Source organism: Hydra vulgaris, chromosome 15, assembly GCF_038396675.1.
Source record: "Hydra vulgaris chromosome 15, alternate assembly HydraT2T_AEP".
Classification (NCBI taxonomy): domain Eukaryota; kingdom Metazoa; phylum Cnidaria; class Hydrozoa; order Anthoathecata; family Hydridae; genus Hydra; species Hydra vulgaris.
In genome coordinates this window covers 35,380,554-35,398,539 of record NC_088934.1, presented here as the reverse complement: position 1 = coordinate 35,398,539, position 17,986 = coordinate 35,380,554, and the positions used below count along the sequence as shown (strand labels likewise).

At 25.7% G+C, this 17,986-nt stretch overlaps 1 protein-coding gene across 3 annotated transcripts in view; it reads right to left on the bottom strand.

Annotated features, from left to right (window-relative positions):
* Positions 1 to 17,986, bottom strand: part of LOC136091421 (TNF receptor-associated factor 6-B-like) — a 113,505-nt gene that overhangs the window by 73,256 nt on the left and 22,263 nt on the right. For 2 of the 3 annotated variants that reach the window (XM_065818975.1, XM_065818976.1), the window contains exons 2-4: positions 17,899 to 17,953; positions 17,374 to 17,478; positions 14,458 to 14,622 (exon numbers count right to left, since the gene is read on the bottom strand). In XM_065818975.1, coding sequence (XP_065675047.1) covers positions 14,458 to 14,622; positions 17,374 to 17,478; positions 17,899 to 17,953 — 325 coding nt within the window. The remainder of the gene's footprint in view (positions 1 to 14,457; positions 14,623 to 17,373; positions 17,479 to 17,898; positions 17,954 to 17,986) is intronic. The other variant, XM_065818977.1, reaches the window with a different exon arrangement.

The following is a 17,986-nucleotide window of genomic DNA, read 5'->3' as shown; positions in this document are numbered from 1 at the left end:
TATAAAGCGTTTAGATTTGGTCTAATCTACGTTTACATTTGGTCTAATTAAAGTATATAAAGCGTTTAGATTTAGTATAATAAAACGTATATTAAACTTTTAGATCTTTTCTAATAGTTTCGTTTATTTAGTTAATGTAATTTCATAAAGTAAAGATTAAAACTTATATAAATTAAAATCATGGTATAACTTTTTATAAGTGAGGAGTGGACTTGCAAAACCAGATAACTCACTTTTTTTTCATTGTGAGATAATGACAAAAAATGTTTTCCATTAAATTGAATAGCTAAAAATTAAAAAATTAAAAGCTACACAGCAAATATTATTAAAAGAATGTTTAAGACAAAATTTAAAAATCACGCTCCTTTGATCTTATTTTTATTACAAAATGAAAAATTATTTTATCTGCCTTTGCATGCCAATTATTATTTTTATCTGGTTTTGATCGGAAATTTATTTCTAACTGGTTTTCAAAAAAGCTTTATGAAGTCAACTTGACAAGTGACAATTTTAATAATCAATACAATTGTGCAAAACACCCCTCTGCCTTGGGAAATAAGAAATTTTAATGTTTTATATTTTTACAGGATTGATATAGTTAAAACTCAATTGTAACTGTTTAAATATGGCTTTTGTGATTTTAGTGAGTTTTTTTTGCATATGGTTTTTTTCTTAAATAACGTCCTCCATTTTTATTAAACATTTTTAAAACAGAGTATTGATTAGATAAAATTTTTGACTTAGTTTGCATCGACAACAATTTTTTATCTGATTTTGCACGGACAGAATAACTTAAGGCAGGTAAAATGTTATTAAAATAGTTGGTTTTAAATTTAATTTTTATTTGTAAAGATGTAGGAATATTAATACTACAAAAAAGCATTGCTAAGTCTTCTTTAAAAAAAAAGTGAATTATCTAGTTTTGCAAGTCAACTCCTCCAGTAATAAAAGCAAAATAGGTTTGAAATTCAGACGGTTTTTATAACTATATTTTGTACATGTTTCCAAACGAAATATTATAATTATTCTTACGCTTTCAAAAGTTCAACTCTTATTTAATTTTGTAAAAAAATTTGCTATTATAATGCACACACAGTACAGCACAACAAAACACGCTTTGGACATAAATTGTGTAAAGTTAGCTATATAAAAAAAGGATTAAACGCATAACAAAATTATTTACGGAGACAGCTATGATAATATTGACCAAGTTTATTTAAACCTATTCTTACTTATTAGACACTACAGAACATAAGTTCTGTAGTGTCTAATAATTATCCCTGTCCAATAAATGTAGTGTTTACTCATATATATGTTACATACCTATTTTATATAAATGCCTACTTTATGCAAACGCACATACATATTTACAATAGCGTATTCAGTTATACGAAATATATATACACCATGTTAAGTCTTTTATATCATGGAAGCATAAAAACAAAAAATTTTAAGTGTTATTGGATTGTAACTATGTTACTTACTAGATCAATCAATGATAATTTAAAAATATTTAAAAATTATAAATATATATATGTAAAAAAACCTTAAAAAGTGTCAATGCTTTTTTGGTTTATTATTAAAAGTTTTTAACAAAGCTTTATTTATTAGGGTTTATTTACGTTGGTGGTGTAGTTAAGTACTTTGAGGCTTTCTATTAGAACTTATTATTTTTTTGTTTATTACTTTCTTTTAATTTATGTTTACTAATTTTCCTCCATGACATCGGTAAATATTTTTTAGTTGTATTATTAATCATTTTTATTTAATTCCATCATCTTTTGTTGTTACCGAACCGGCGTATACAACAAGAATGTTGAAATGAGACAATTTGACGCAAGGTTTAAAAGTCTTTAACAAAAGCCACTAAACCAAAAAAATTAAAAGTAATTGCAGTTCAGTTCACTTAAAAATTTTGTTTATATTCTTTTGGTGTTTGCAAAAAAACACTACATAAATCATTTTTTAGTAAAAAAAATCTTTTTTTCAACAATGCAACAACTATTGTGTGTGTTTGTTTGTTTAAATGTAAGTAGTACATTTTTATCTTATGAAGATTTATGAGTACTATTATGTTGCTAATGCGTTCTGTTTATTTTAGTTATAATTTTTTAGTAAAACTGACATTTGCACAATCTTTTTTTTTCTTAAAATCAATCTTTGTTTATTCTGAACAACTCTTCAATTTCTTTTTTTATTTATTACCCTAAATCCTTTTTTTAATGGTTATTACATAATTCTTTGCTTTCATTGATTAGTTTAAGCAACAAATATATCCTGCATCAAATATTACAAAAATATAAGGATTTTAATATTGAAAAGTAGAAATAAAAATAAAGTATAGGCCTTAAAACTTATATATAAGATATTATACTTATATTATTACTGAAATTTGAAAATAAGATAAAGTTATAAAAAACCTTGTCATGTTTTTTATATTTTTATAACTATTTATAATATGTTTGTAACCTTTTGTATTATACTACTTATAATATAGTTTATATGATAAAACTATATTTAAAGATATAAACTTATATAAAACGTTGTCATGTAGTGGAGATTTAGAGAAAAAATGTTTGTGCACTATGCTTGAATATAGTTCAATAATTAAAAAATAAAGATCAAGCATTTTGCATTAGAAATTTTATTGTAACATTTTCTATCCAATATTTTCTAAACTCCCCATCTCTACGTTGTTTTAAGGTTGAAATTTGGTTGAAGCGTTGTTTCAACGTTGTTTAACTATATCACAACGTTAAAAAACGTTACGGTTTAAACGTTGTTTATTTAACATTGTTTCAACGTTAAATTCAACGTTGACAAAAAAATTCAATTATAAAAAAAACCTGTTTTGAGTTGGTGGTTAAAGTAAAATTCGTTAAAGCAAAAAAAGCAGTTAAAATAATATTTAGTATAATGTTAAACACAGAGGTGTTTATAAGTGAAAATTTTAATTTTAAATTTTTAAAAACGTTTTAATTAGCATTCAAATTTCTACTTGTTCTTACAATAAAAGAAATCAATGGCTTATTTAAAAACTGGCGAAAATGCCATTCTAATGTACTAGCTCTGTCAGAATCATCATCTAGTAGTGAAGAAGAGAAACTCGAGAGAAATAGTGACATTTCAAAATTTACACAAAACATTAGTCAAGTAGAAGAAAAAAATAAAATATTTGTAAAGCGATTTGAAAGTGAAGAATTTCTTTATGATTATTTGTCTCAAAGTGAGTGTCGAAAGCAAGTGTGGTGGTCAAAACTATTACTTTGTTCTTGAGAGTAGTATACTAAAAGCTGTTTCTGCATCAAACAAGGGTACTTCCATTTTTATAAATGAAACAATGCTTATTGATATAAATATTGATGGTTTACCTTTATTTAAGTCTGCATCAATGAATCTTTGGCCTATTTTATGTAGAATAGTAAATTTTAATCCTTTTATTGTGAGATTATTTCATGAAAAATCTAAACCATCTGATAATGATGATTTAAGTTTCTACTTTTTAAATGAATACAGACAACTTCAATAAGACGGGATTTTTTTAAGAAAAAAAAGGATAATGTAGTTATTAGGGCATTTATATGTTATGCGCCTGCAAGAGTGTCTGTATTCTTTAAAAAATATTAAAGGCACAATGAATCATAATAAATACAATTATTAAGACAGATGTACAGTTAAAGGAGCTTTTAGTATACAATGAGAATAAGTAATAATGAAACAAAGAACCAAAATTAGATAACGTTCTCGATGGCTTAAGGCAGTATGTTATTTATTTTTAGTGAATTTTTATTTAAATTTATTAAGTTTGTAAAAATATTCAAAGATGTTTTGTGAAACTATTTTAATTTATAAAGTTTCACAAGAGAGTGTTATATTGACTTGCTAATATAAGAAATGAGCTACGAAGCCAAAACACAGTGATCGAGCCTGGTTATTATAGTGAATTTGTAAGCCAAATAAAGTTTATTTCGTCAGCAGCTGAATTTGATAAAGTGGACAAGATATTACATGACGAAAGAAACACAATCATCGCGGGTGAGTTTTAATAAGTATTTTATTAAACAGTTGTATTTTTTAGTTTAAGAACTTTTTTTAATTTCCACAATTAATGTCTACAGCTTTATGTCAAAACTTATAAAAACTTCTAACTATATATATTAGAACAATGGTTTCTTATTTGGTATTATAATTTTAATGGTTTAAGCGCAAATAATGTTTAATGTCCACAGAGTCATTTTCATTATTATGATTTTAATACATTATGAGCAAGGTCAGGCAATTTTTACAACCAGATGCCATTCCTGGTGTTAACTTGTTATTCAGATCAGGACTGATTATTTTTTTCTTGTTATATTAACAGAAGATTTCCAGACCAAGTTTAGAAGCTCCTTCTACAATAAAATGGAGAGTTTTATATCTAAGCTTTCCTTTTCCAAGAAAAGTCTTAAGTTTTGCTGAAAAATATGCCTGTTCCAATATAGGATCAATTTAATGTCATGACCAATATAAACACAAATAACGTTTCTGCATTGTTTTAGAGCAGGAATAAAGTTATTAATAAATTTTAGCAGAATAAATAACGTGCTTTTAACTAAATGTCATTTTTATCAGTCATTTAAAAATATATGCTTATTTGCATAAATATACTTAAGTTTTTAAACAATAATATTAGCTTTACAAGCTTTTTTTTTTTTTTTTTTTCTTTTAGTTGAATTAATTACAATTAATTGGTGTAATTATCTTTAAAAGACACAATTGCTGAGATAATCAAAATAATTTTTAATTACTGATGAACTTTAAGGATAAAACTTGTTTGATAATGAGTTCAAGTAAAATATTTAAAAAAAATTAATATCAGTTTTCATATAATTAATATTAGTTTTCATATCAATAAAAAGTTAAATTATTTTTCAACAAATTTATGGCCTTCATGAATTTGAAGCAGAAAAGTGGAAAAATATGCTTTAAGAGCACTAATTTATATGCTATTGTGAAAAGTATACCTTTATAAGATATGTAAAACTTTTTCATTTTTATTTACAACTTCTTCTATTAAATACGATGGGGCGACTAAAGCTTTATTTAAAGACATTTTGTATAACTTCTCAAAATACGCTTCATTCAAAAAAAGTGGCGGAAAATAAAATAATTTAAATTGATTGTTTTAAATATTAACATATATTTTAATAAAGAAATATTTTCTTGTTGTCTACTAATATTTGGTTTTCAGTGTTAATTCAACATAACCAAAAGAAACTCAATAATGTAAAAAAACCTTGTATAGAGTTAATGCTGTAAGCAAAATAGGAAAAGCCAAAAAAAGTAATTGATGTAGTCTTTTTATTTTTAATAAAAACAATAAATACTAATAATGTTGTATTAAAAATTTTTTCAATAAATACTAATAATGTGGTTTAAAAAATTGGAAATATTAAAATATTAATATTAATGTAGATATGAAGATGAGTAAAAAATAAGTTACAAATTACTTTTTGGTCTTTAAAATTGTATGAATTTTAAAAAAAATTTAGATGAAGCGTCAATGCTTCTGACCTCCAGTTGTTTATTGATCAAATCTATAAAAAATATATATATCTTTTTTTTTAAATTTGCATCCATGATTCCACCTGTGTTCTTTTTTCCACAATACCATATATCTCCACAAACATAGTATTAGAGTTATTTCACATTTTTTACAGATAAATCAATTACAATTAGTAAGTAGAACGTCTTAAATAGATAAAATACACAAAAATGATGCTGAGGTGATCAAGATCAGTATTGAACTCTTACCTTATTTATAATCACGGTGACCATAGCTCCTCTAAAATCCTCTAAAGTTCTCTTTTTTCAAAAACCACACCTAAAATCCTCTATTTTCCACTAAAAAGTTTGAAGTTAGATCAAAACTTCTCTCTAGCTCCTCTTTTTAATTTCTTGATGGAAGTGTAATGTTAAAATACCCATTCTTGGTCTGCAAAACTGGGTAACGTCTGAAATTGCAAGGGATTTTAAAAAATTTTTTATGATTGTAAAAAAGGGATTGTAAAAAATTTTCATTTTTTATGTTAAATAGCATGCATTTGCTTTAGCAAATGCATGCTATTTAACATAAAAAATAATATCATTGACACTAGTCTACGCGCTATAAGTGTAACAACATGGACCTAACTATACCTTTATAAAAACGAAAATTATCCTCTAAATAAGATGCAAAATCTCCTCTAAAATTCCATTTTTCTTATGAAAATTTTATGTTGCCACCTCAATAATTACTTTTCAATGTTAGAAAAGTTTAATAGTTTGATAATAACTTAATTTGAAATAGTTTATTTCATTAAAACTAAATATTTAGAAAAAATTATTAAAACTCATCAAACAGCTGGACCGTCACGAACCAAATGAGTAGGGGGTAACCTGCCCCCTCCCAAAGCTATCATGAAAGCATTTGAGTTGGCACATTTAGCAAGTTTTAAACTATGGTTGGCAAATTGCACATATTGAGGACCTTTTTTTTTGTGTCTCTAATTGGATAAAAATACATATAACACCCCCTCCCCCTTCCCCTCTCATGAGAGACGACTTTTGAACTGCCCTGTCTAACAGTTATAACAGCTATATTATCTTTTTTTTTTTTATTTACAGCTTCTTCTATAGTATTTGATGGAGCAAAAAAAACCTCGGTTTATGGAATATTGTTTGACTTTATAAAATACGCTCCATTTAAAAAAAGCAATGGAAAAGAGAAGAAATTTGTGTAGATTTTATTTAATTATATGTAAATGTATGAAATATTTAAATATATTTTTCAATAGAAAAAACTTTATCTCTTTCATTAATCATACTATCTTAACTAAACTAAACTGAAAAAGTTCTAAGTAAGGACTATTAGTAGATTTAAGATCAATAATATACATTATTAATTTAATAGAGATGTACGATAACACTATTAGACATGCGTTTTGATGGTGATTTATATTTATATGGTGACAGTTTTTTTAACGTTGATAAATCAACGTTAAAAAAACTATCATTCTAAACGTTGTTTTAACGTAAATTCAACTTCATTAAAACGTTTTTTTTGCGTCAAATCAACGTTGATATAACGTTTGAACTTAACGTTGATTTCACTTTGATGAACTAACGTTAAAAAAAACTTTTGTTCTAAACGTTAATTCAACGTAAATTCAACATTATTTTTCAACGTTATTTCAACGTTGTTTGCAGGCTGGGTCATAAACAAAAGCTTTTGATTACTGTTTCCTTTAGTTTATGCATTATCAAAAATCTTCCTAGAATAACGTCTATCGCTTGTTTATCATGCACCTGTTTGTGCAAATTCATCTTCTACATTTGTATCCTGATCGTCTGATTTTGCAATCTGATTTTTAACCGCAAAAATGGAAGGTAAATGTAAGTCTTCTGACTAATGGCTACTTTACTATATTATATTATAATAAATGTTTATTAAATGTCGATCAATTGTTGTGAATAACGACATATATTAGTCAATATTGTAAGCGTTTGTTCGACGTTTAATAAAAATATTTATTAAAGGATTTAAAGCCTAGATTTTTATAAATGTTTAGGTTTAATTTAAGGTCGATTGAAGGTTTATAATAGTGATTAATGTAAGTCGATATTGTAAACGTTTGATTGACGTTTTGTGAACATATATATATATATATATATATATATATATATATATATATATATATATATATATATATATATATATATATATATATATATATATATATATATATTTATATATATATATACATATATATATATATTTATATATATACATATATATATATATATATATATATATATATATATATATATATACATATGTATATATACATATATATGTATATATATATATATATATATATATAAAAATATATATATATATATATATAAAAGTTTGAAATATGCAATCTAAATCAAGGATCGATTTTTAGTAATAGGTCGCTAAACGTTTTGTCCGTTTTTCAATTGATTTTGACTATAAAAAGTATCGGGTATTATCATTAATAAATCAACAGATTTAAGGTAAGAGAATAAATCTTCGTTAATTAAAAACTCAATGACCATGGTTATAAAAGGAATATTACAAATGGGATGGTAGTATTCGAGTCAGATTGACCTCCGGAGCCTTTAAAAATAGTTATAAGATATGTTACTATTTAGTAAGCTGGAAAAAAAGATTCCGATAAGCACTTGTTAAATAGTTTTGAAAGTATAGTCAACAGCTCCGAAGAACGCCTCTGCAAGACTACAAGAAAAATATTGTCCAGATCACGAGTTGAACAAGAGTCCAAGCAGGATAACACGTTAGATACAGAAGCTGGAATAAAACAAATGTCAAGCAATCAATCAAACTGTTTGTAGGCTTTATCAGATAGGATGTGATTAGTGAAATCAAGTTGCCAGATTAATGAAAAATTCTTAGCAAGTAGTTCAGCTTTGTTCTTAGGTGAGGTAACAAAATCTGGACTATGCAGAAAAGAGGAAAAACTGGTTTGCACTTATTATAAACACTGCTAAAAATTCTCTCGTCTCTGGAGCCAAATTTTTGAATCGAAATAAAGCCTTTAATGACCTGAGAATAACGAGCTTTGTTATTTGAAAAAAATTTCATAACCATGATTTCTAGCAATAGTAATTAGACCTCTGTTTTAAAAAAAAATGTTTAGCGGTAGATAGAAACCACTGATTTGGATTAGAAAGAAAGCATAAGTCGAGTAGAAAAGGCAAATGATTCTGATTGTCTTGAATGCGAGTTTGAAAGTTGCTTATTTATGTTATAGATCAAGAAATACAAAAGTTGTGGGCACTAACGCTAGCAGAATCACTGACACTAGAATCATGTTGTTCAATACGATGAGCATTTAATTTACCAACAGTAGCAATGTTGGCTGAAGGATAATGAGAAAGGGCTAATAAATTTGATCAGAGATATCATTGAAAAGAATGCAAAGAGTCTTGATCTGAAAGAGAGCAATATAGAACAAGTATTACACGTTAAGAGACCATAAATGCGGAAATGAAATAGATATTGTTTTTGAAAAGCTAATCTCAGCATTTTTTCCACACTTTAAATTGTCTGAAAACAAAAACGTGTTGATAATACTTATTGTTTTTTCTTTACATGTTATATATATATATATATATATATATATATATATATATATATATATATATATATATATATATATATATATATATATATATGTATATATATATGTATATATATATATATATATATATATATATATATATATAAATATATATATACATATATATATACATATATATATACATATATATAAATATATGTATATACAGTTGTTGACAAAACAATAGTATATAACAATAGTATATAGTGGCTAGTAAAACAATAATTTGTGATAATAATTTTATGTAAATTTAAATATAAATTTGTAAATTTAGGCATAACAGTAATGTAATCACTGAATAATGAAATGGGAGTAAAAAATATTGGTAACACTGTTCAAATTACTTTAGGGAAGTCCCGAATTTTAATACGAACATATCTAGATTTTTAGGTTAAAATAACATATCTGTTGTTTCCTATCAATTTATTTATATTAACTTTTTGTTTATTTGGTTTTAGTAAGACTAATTAAAGGTAAGATCAATTTTAGCGTTAATTTAATAAAATATATAAAATAATCGTATAAATTTATTTTATAAAAAGAAATTATGGGTCGTGCAAAGCATTGTAGTGCAGAAAAAAGACTACTAATTATTAAATTAAAGCAAGAAGGGAAAATATACAAATTTATTCAAGAGACATTAAGTTGTTCTCCTATGATGATTAGGAATGATCTAAAATAGAAAAATGTAGGCGAAACAATGGGTCGAAAACAAAAAACGACTGAACATGAAGACAGATTGATAAAACGTGCTGCTATTGCCGATCCTTTTGTAACTTCCCGCCATATTAAAGAAGATTTAAATTTAAGCGTTTCTTCGAGAACAGTATGTTGGCGGTTAGTACAAAGTAAGTTAGTCGTCAAAAGCCCAAAAAAAGTTCCGCTTTTGAAAAAAAGGCTTGTGGTAGCATGATTACAATTTTCAAAAACGCATGCAGATTGGCATGTTTCAAGATGGAGTAATATTTTGTGGTTTGATAAAAGCAAAATTGTTTTATTTGGGTCAATTGGACGCAGGATGTATGTAAGGAGGCCACCTAACTCTGCATACAAACCGCAATACACCATAAAAACTGTAAAACATGGCGGAGCAAAAATAAATATTTGGGGTTGTTTTTCTTTTTTGGCGTAAAGCCAATCTATAATATTGATGGTATTATGGACCAAGACATATACCTTCAAATATTACAAAATACCATGTTGCCCTATGCAGAAGAAGACATGCCCCTAAGATGGGTTTATATGCAGGACAACGATCCAAAGCATACCAGTCGTAGGGTAAAAAGTTGATTCATCGAGAATAGGGTTGCAGTTATGGATTGGCATGCACAGCCACCGGATCTCAATCCGATCGATAACCTTTGGATAGATGTAAAAGAGGCAGTTGATAGTCAACAACCAAAAAATCAGCAGGAGTTATTGAAAGTTTTCCAGAATGCTTGAAACAACATTCCTATAGAACGTTGTCAAAATCTGATTAACTTAATACCGAATAGATGCAAAGCTGCGATAAAAAACTCGGGGCATGCAATTAAATATTAGTTTTTTACTAATGTTTAATTAAATTTGTATCATTTTTTTGTTAATAAAATAAATTATTTGCAATATTACATTAAATAAACTAATACTACTTATTACATTAAATAAATTGATACATGTCAAACCTGTTTTTTATACTTATATAACTATTATAAATAGAAGGAAAAATTTAAAATTTTCTACTAATTAGTTCCTCATCTCACACCTATTTGATTAATAACCCAGTATTGCAATTTCATTTTCAGTAACTGTTTAAACATTATAATATTAATTCGTTAATTTTAATCACACTACTTTTATTTTGTCCACAACTGTATATATATAAATGTATATATATATATATATATATATATATATATATATATATATATATATATATATATATATATATATATATATATATATATACATATATACATATATATATATATATATATATATATATATATATATATATATATATATATATATATATATATATATATATATATATATATATGTATATATATATATATATATATATATATATATGAATATATATATATATATATATATATATATATATACATATATATATATATCCAGGGCCTCTTAAGGGCTGGAGGGTGTTACATTATTCATTTTAACTAAGGTACAACACACGGTCACAAAGGAGACAATTGCAAGAAATTTTATTTTATTGTTAGTAACTAGATAAATAAATAAATTTTTTTATTAGGTAATGGATTTCTAGCTGAATCATTTTAAATACTGCCCCCTGGAAGTATGCTAATCAATACAGTTTTACTTAAGTTTACCAGATGGCAGGGTGGCTTTTTTTTGTTTTGCTTTTTGTTTTCGTCAGTTTTTTTTCCGGTTCCGGACGCCTTATGAATTCAGACAAAGATTCCAGACGTTTATGAATTCAGACAAAGCAAATGTCGCCAAGAAACCTTCTAATCTGATGAATGATTCAATTATTCAATCAACTCTAAGTAAATTAGTCTTTTAAAGGATGTTCTTTTGGTTCTATAACGATGGAATAAGTGTCTGTGTCTTTGAAATGTGTTAACATATTTAATACTTATATTTTACTTTTTCCCCTTCCCAAATTATTTATCACTGACACATCTTAAAGTAAAAATGCTATTTTCAGTTTTAAAATGCATGACTGATGGTCCAAAGTCAAAAAAAAACTTCAGAAAAGATTGTAAACTAGGACCGGAGCAAATGAAACCCAGAGGAGTTTGGCTTTAAGAAAATACAAAACAAAACGGCATTTAATAGCTCTTCGTTCGAACAAACTAGGTATATCTAAACAGCTGTATTTATTTGTTGATATCTAAATATTCATAAATTCACTCCGGAAACGGTTATAACAATTCTTTACTGAAAGGTCCCTATAAATCACTTAGCGGTGTTTTGAAAAGGAATAAAAAATAGTTAGCAAATACTAGGAGAAAAGATGACAAGTTACCAGTCTAATGCACAGAAATTAATACCTCATCTGATTTCAAGTCACCATTTGAAATCTTGAAATATAAGACCAAGATTGATTCAGAACGTAAAATGTCAATAGGAAATTAGGCATCTAAGAGGTTTTAAATTCTGCGCTGCGTCCTAAACGCTCTTCATTCAGTTTTAACAAATCTAAGTTTTTAAGGTGTGGTTACAGTTTACATTTATAAAGTAGTTTTACTATTGCTTAGATTGTTAATCTAGTTGATATGCATATTTCAATATGATGTTAATTTTTTTGTAGATTTATCAAACATGCTGAGAGAAAAATATAATTGTAATTTTTCAGCCAACTTTTTAAAAAGCACAATAAAACACACCAATTTTTGCCAAAAGTTTCTAGACCTATGCAACAAGGATTAGGGACAAAACGCACTATTTAACCAATAAAACTCAAAATAAGATCGATTTGACATATGGGGAAATCTTGTTTGCTTCAATTGTTAAAAAGATCTATGAAGCGATTTATTTTTCCGTAATTTTTAATGGAACTCACCTATATTCTTTGACTTGTGCGCATTTGCTCTGACAAGCAATTTCTACATTCAAAACAAAAATGCGTTTTGAAGGTAGAAAATCTGGAAAAAAAAATGGGTTGCTGACGTTGCAAAGCTGATGATAGAAATTTTAGATCAATGCCAAATCGAGTTCAAGAACCGTAGAGGCCAGCGGTATGATAACGGGGCTAATGTATTTAGTGTATATAAAAGAGTACAGACAATCATTCTTAAGAATAATCTTTGAGCTTTGTACATGTCTAGCAGAAAGCATAACCTCAAATCAAAGACTAAGTTCTTCCTGACCCTAAATACTCCAATTTGGGTTTAAATATAATTTTGTTGATAAAATCCATAATTGATGATTTAAAAGGCAAAGAGCATGTTTTCGTTCTTATGTGGTCCCTATTCCATTCTAATGATGAATAAGCACTTAACCAGAGAGAAAATATAAAGCACTGGCAACTCTCAACGTGAATGACTTAAAAAAAGTGTCGATTAAAGATAAGACAGGCAACCAAATACTTTTGAACAAATTGAGATCCTTTTTTTGATCAATTCTCTTAAAGCAATCTAATTTAAAAGCCTTCAGTCAATATTGAATTATATCTGTGTTTAGTTTTGCATTTTCAATAAAACCCCAATCTTACTCAGCTACTGCCGAACTAGAGCGCTCTTCATTAGTAAGCTTGCTCTCATTAAAACCGAGTTGCGACCAAACTTTGACTTAAGAACATCTAATTAACCTTATGGTGTATTCAATTGAAAACGACCTTAGCTATCATTGCTGAACAGCTATTTTCATAGCCAGAAATATTTGTAAAAACATTATTTAGCATTGTACAGAACATTTGCAAGATAGAGTTCGGACGAGGTCTTTTCAGTCATTATTAACTTGAGAATAAATAAACAGATTTTGTTCCGAGTTAGTTAAAAATAAAAAATGTCATCTTTTGTACCATATAATTTAATTCTTTTTTAAAATAAAGTTTATTAAGTATTGCGCCTTCTATTTGATTTCTATTTTTTCATAATAATATTCTGGTCTTGAACTTCGCCTACAGAATTCTTGTATTTGAAAAATTATAACCTGTATATATTACGTTAGCTGAATATTTTAAAAAAATGATTTTTTTAATTACCAAAAATTGATAATTCAGCTTTAGCGATCACTTTAGCGATTTTAAAAATCATTTAAGCAATTATTGGAACATATTTATAAAATACACTAAGTCCGGCAAAACGAAAACAAAACAAAAATGGGAAAAGGCATAAATTTTTTACGAAAAAAAAAAAAAAAAATACGAATATATATATATATATATATATATATATATATATATATATATATATATATATATATATATATATATATATATATATATATTATATATATATATATATATATATATATATATATATTATTATATATATATATTATATATATATATATACATATATATGTATATATATATATATATATATATATATATATATATAATATATATATATATATATATGTGTGTGTGTGTGTGTGTGTATATATATATATATATATATATATATATATATATATATATATATATATATATATATATATATATATATATATATATATATATATATATATATATATATATGTATATATATATATATATATATATATATATATATATATATATATATAAAAGATCAAATTCTTTTATTAAAAAAAGAACCAAAAGAATAAATGCTTTTACTTGGTTCTCACAAGAAAGAATCTTTTGATTGCAATGTTGACAGTTAATCAAACGATAAATGCATTTTGTTTCCATGTGATCACTTAGTTCTTTACGCAAAATTGAAGTAGTACACTGTTCATTAAGGCATTTTACCTCTTCATATTCACAAGATCCTAAATGGTTCTTAAATAAAAATTATATTTAAATTATTGTAAATTATTTGAAGTTAATGCTTACTTTTAAACTGCTCTGTTCTTAAATATTGCTAATAAGCGTTTTTTTCATATGATGTTCAGTTGTTTTTTCTTATAATTAAGTTTTTACGAGAACTATCTATGCAATAAAATATTTTTAACAAGAAATGTAATCATTTTAACAATGAATAAAATCTAATGGAAAATACTATAAAGTTTTTGCCTAAAAAAATTTGTGGGGGGTGGTAGAATATTTTATTTCTCAAATTATTTGATTAACGATTAATTTTCAAAAAAATATTTTGTTAGTTTCGAATAATATTATAAATAAACTATACAGTTTATTGTAAATATATTATACATTAAATACAACTTCTTATTATTTTGTTTCTTATTTTTATCAGATATGATCTTGAAAATTATAGTTTATTACAATGTCATCATTTAAACTAGTTCAAAACTAAATAACAAATAAAGTATCAGCACTTAAACTTTTTGCGCCAATAGATAATGGTGGCAGGTTGAGTATAATATGGTAAATTCGTTCTAAAGAGCTTTGCCTTTAAATGCTTTCCAGTGATTTTAAATGCTGCAAACAATTAAAATCACTGGAATAAGTCCAATCACTTTTTCAGTGATTTTAAATACAAGTCAAACTATCTCGTGGGCATGACTTACTAGTTAGTCCTTTCGTATTTCTTGTTGCTAAAGTTCTTTTTTTAATATCCGTTCTGTTAATTCTACAGCATTAGTTTTTTATTTATTTGTTCCACATAACAAGCAGATTTAATATCAGATGAAGGTGTTACTTCTACTTCCTCGTTTAAAAATAATTTTATCTATACTTCTCGTGCTAGTTTAGCAATTTCATTTTTATTCGGCTATTTTAAAACATTTTCAAGTTATTTTGAACCTGATTTAAATTTATCTGGACTATAAATAGAATAGTAAACCAGCAATATCATAATTTCTTTTTTCAGTAATTCTTTCAGAAGCATCATTTTATCATTTTTGATCGATGTTAACGTATTAATCACTATGATTTTGAAAAAAAAACAACAAGTTTATAAGATTTTATCGCAGTGCCATAACACTTAACTCTACATAATGAAGAGCCAGAACAGTATCAGAGATGTGCTTTATTTCTTATTTTGAGGAGATCTAATCAGTTCTGGATATTTCAACAAGAGCATTTTTAATAATATTTTATTAAATCCAGGAATCATTTTAACATACTGATTAGAGAATTCCATCTCGTTTTAGTATCCAGAACACGTCAAAGCTCTTTTCCTAAATTATATCTACAGATGTTTGTATCAAATTTTTTAATTTTACAAATATCAAAGCACATCATTTACATGTGGTGATTTCATAAACAGCTTGACAATTTTATAACTCTTTAAATAAGTTATACCACAGTCCTTGTTAAAATTTAAAATTCGTATTTCGTCGTTAACAGAACTCATTCTCTCCTCATTCCAGCGTTTTTCATTGTTATTATTATTATCAGAATTGGAACAAGTTATTTAACTTTCATTTTCCTCTTCATCAAATGTTTTTCTATTGCTTGGTGTTTTTTTTTATAAAGAATATCACATACCGCAAAATGAATTCCGTTTCAAGTGCAAGTTGGTGAGTAACTCTTAGATCTCGTCCCATTTTTTTCATTACTGGTGCACCATAAGCAACACACCCAAAGATATCATTGATCTTAATTAAGCTGAAACCATATAACTTTTCAATTACAATATTAACTGCTCATTCTAAAGGCATTGAATCATTTATTCTAATCATTCCACGATCACAATAAAAATTTGTCTGAACAACATAGATTAAGGCATAAGCTAGTTCCACTTGAATTCAACTTATAAATAGAAATTGAAAACCTCTCTAGAGTCTTTTTATTTTTTCTCAAACTCTTTAACAATTTTTTTTTATTGAGCATGCCTAGTTAATAACAGTTCTCTTTATAGCATGTCGATAGTCAAGGGTTTTAAGTCCCTGAGTTAATGAAATGCAATTTATAAATGAGTTAATAAAATACAATCTATAAATGAGTTAATGAAATATAATCTATAAATGAGTTAATGAAATACAATCTATAAATGAGTTAATGAAATAAAATCTATAAATGAGTTAATGAAATACATTCTATAAATGAGTTAATGAAATGCAATCAATATCAAGAGTACAATCTATAGCTGTTCAACCAGCTAGTGCATACTAAGCTTTTTCTGTTTTATTATGTTAGATGGCAACTCTTTGGCGTAAATGTTTTGTCTTTTCTGAAACAGTTTAATACAAAAAAATTTATTATTATTCTCTAAAGGATATAAGAAACTTAGAGTCGATTAATGGAATTCAAGTTCAAACGAAACTTTTTTTACAAATAAAAGAACGATTTTTTGTCCATACGTTATTGTAATTTGCGGTACTGCTGAATTATTTGTTTACATTTATCTCCAGTACCGAAAAAGGAAAATCAAATATTGCTGTTTCTTAACAAAACTTACTATTGTAATTATAACAACAAATTATAAATAAAATTTTTAACAATGGTATAGTTTTAAAACAAAAAGTTATACGATTATTCGTTTGTTAATTATTCGATTAACAATTAGTTTTCATTAATTAATCGTTTATTGTTTACCACTCCCTCTTAGATAGTTTCGAAAACCTAGAGTTAATTTGCTCCATTAAATATTTTAGATAATTTTACACCAAAATTTAAAATACATACATTAATTGCTTTTAGTTCTCCGGTCCATTGGCATTTTTTTAAGAAGTTATTACACTTAACTTTTAATTGCAGAATATCTCTTTCAATTGCTTTATCGCGAAAAGTCTATGTGAAAATATATTTTATCACTTTTGAGTAAAAAAATATTATAAAAAAATAAACTTGTCTATATTTTATTATTATTATTATTTTATTATTCGAATTTTTTTTGCCGTTTAAATATATAAATACAGTAGATATTAAACAAAAAAAAGGCAGACGGCCGGGGCAAGTTGAAAACACAATTTGTTTTATAAGCGCCGAGATTTCCCAAATAATCTATACAAATTATAAACTATACAATTTACAAATTGTTAGCATTGAAAAAAAATAGAAGGACTTTCTTTTTTAAAAAAAAATCAAACTCTTTATCTGTTATCAAAAAAAAAATAAATAGATAAACAGTAAAATGAACGTAAAGTAAAAAGTAAAAAAGTAAACTATGTAACTAAGTTATTAAAACTAATTTAAAAAGATAATTGTTACCTGCTCAGGTTTCAAATTAGTATTGTCTAATGGGCAAACTAAAACTCCATTATTTCTAAAACAGAAAATGGCTCGCTATTTATAAGGA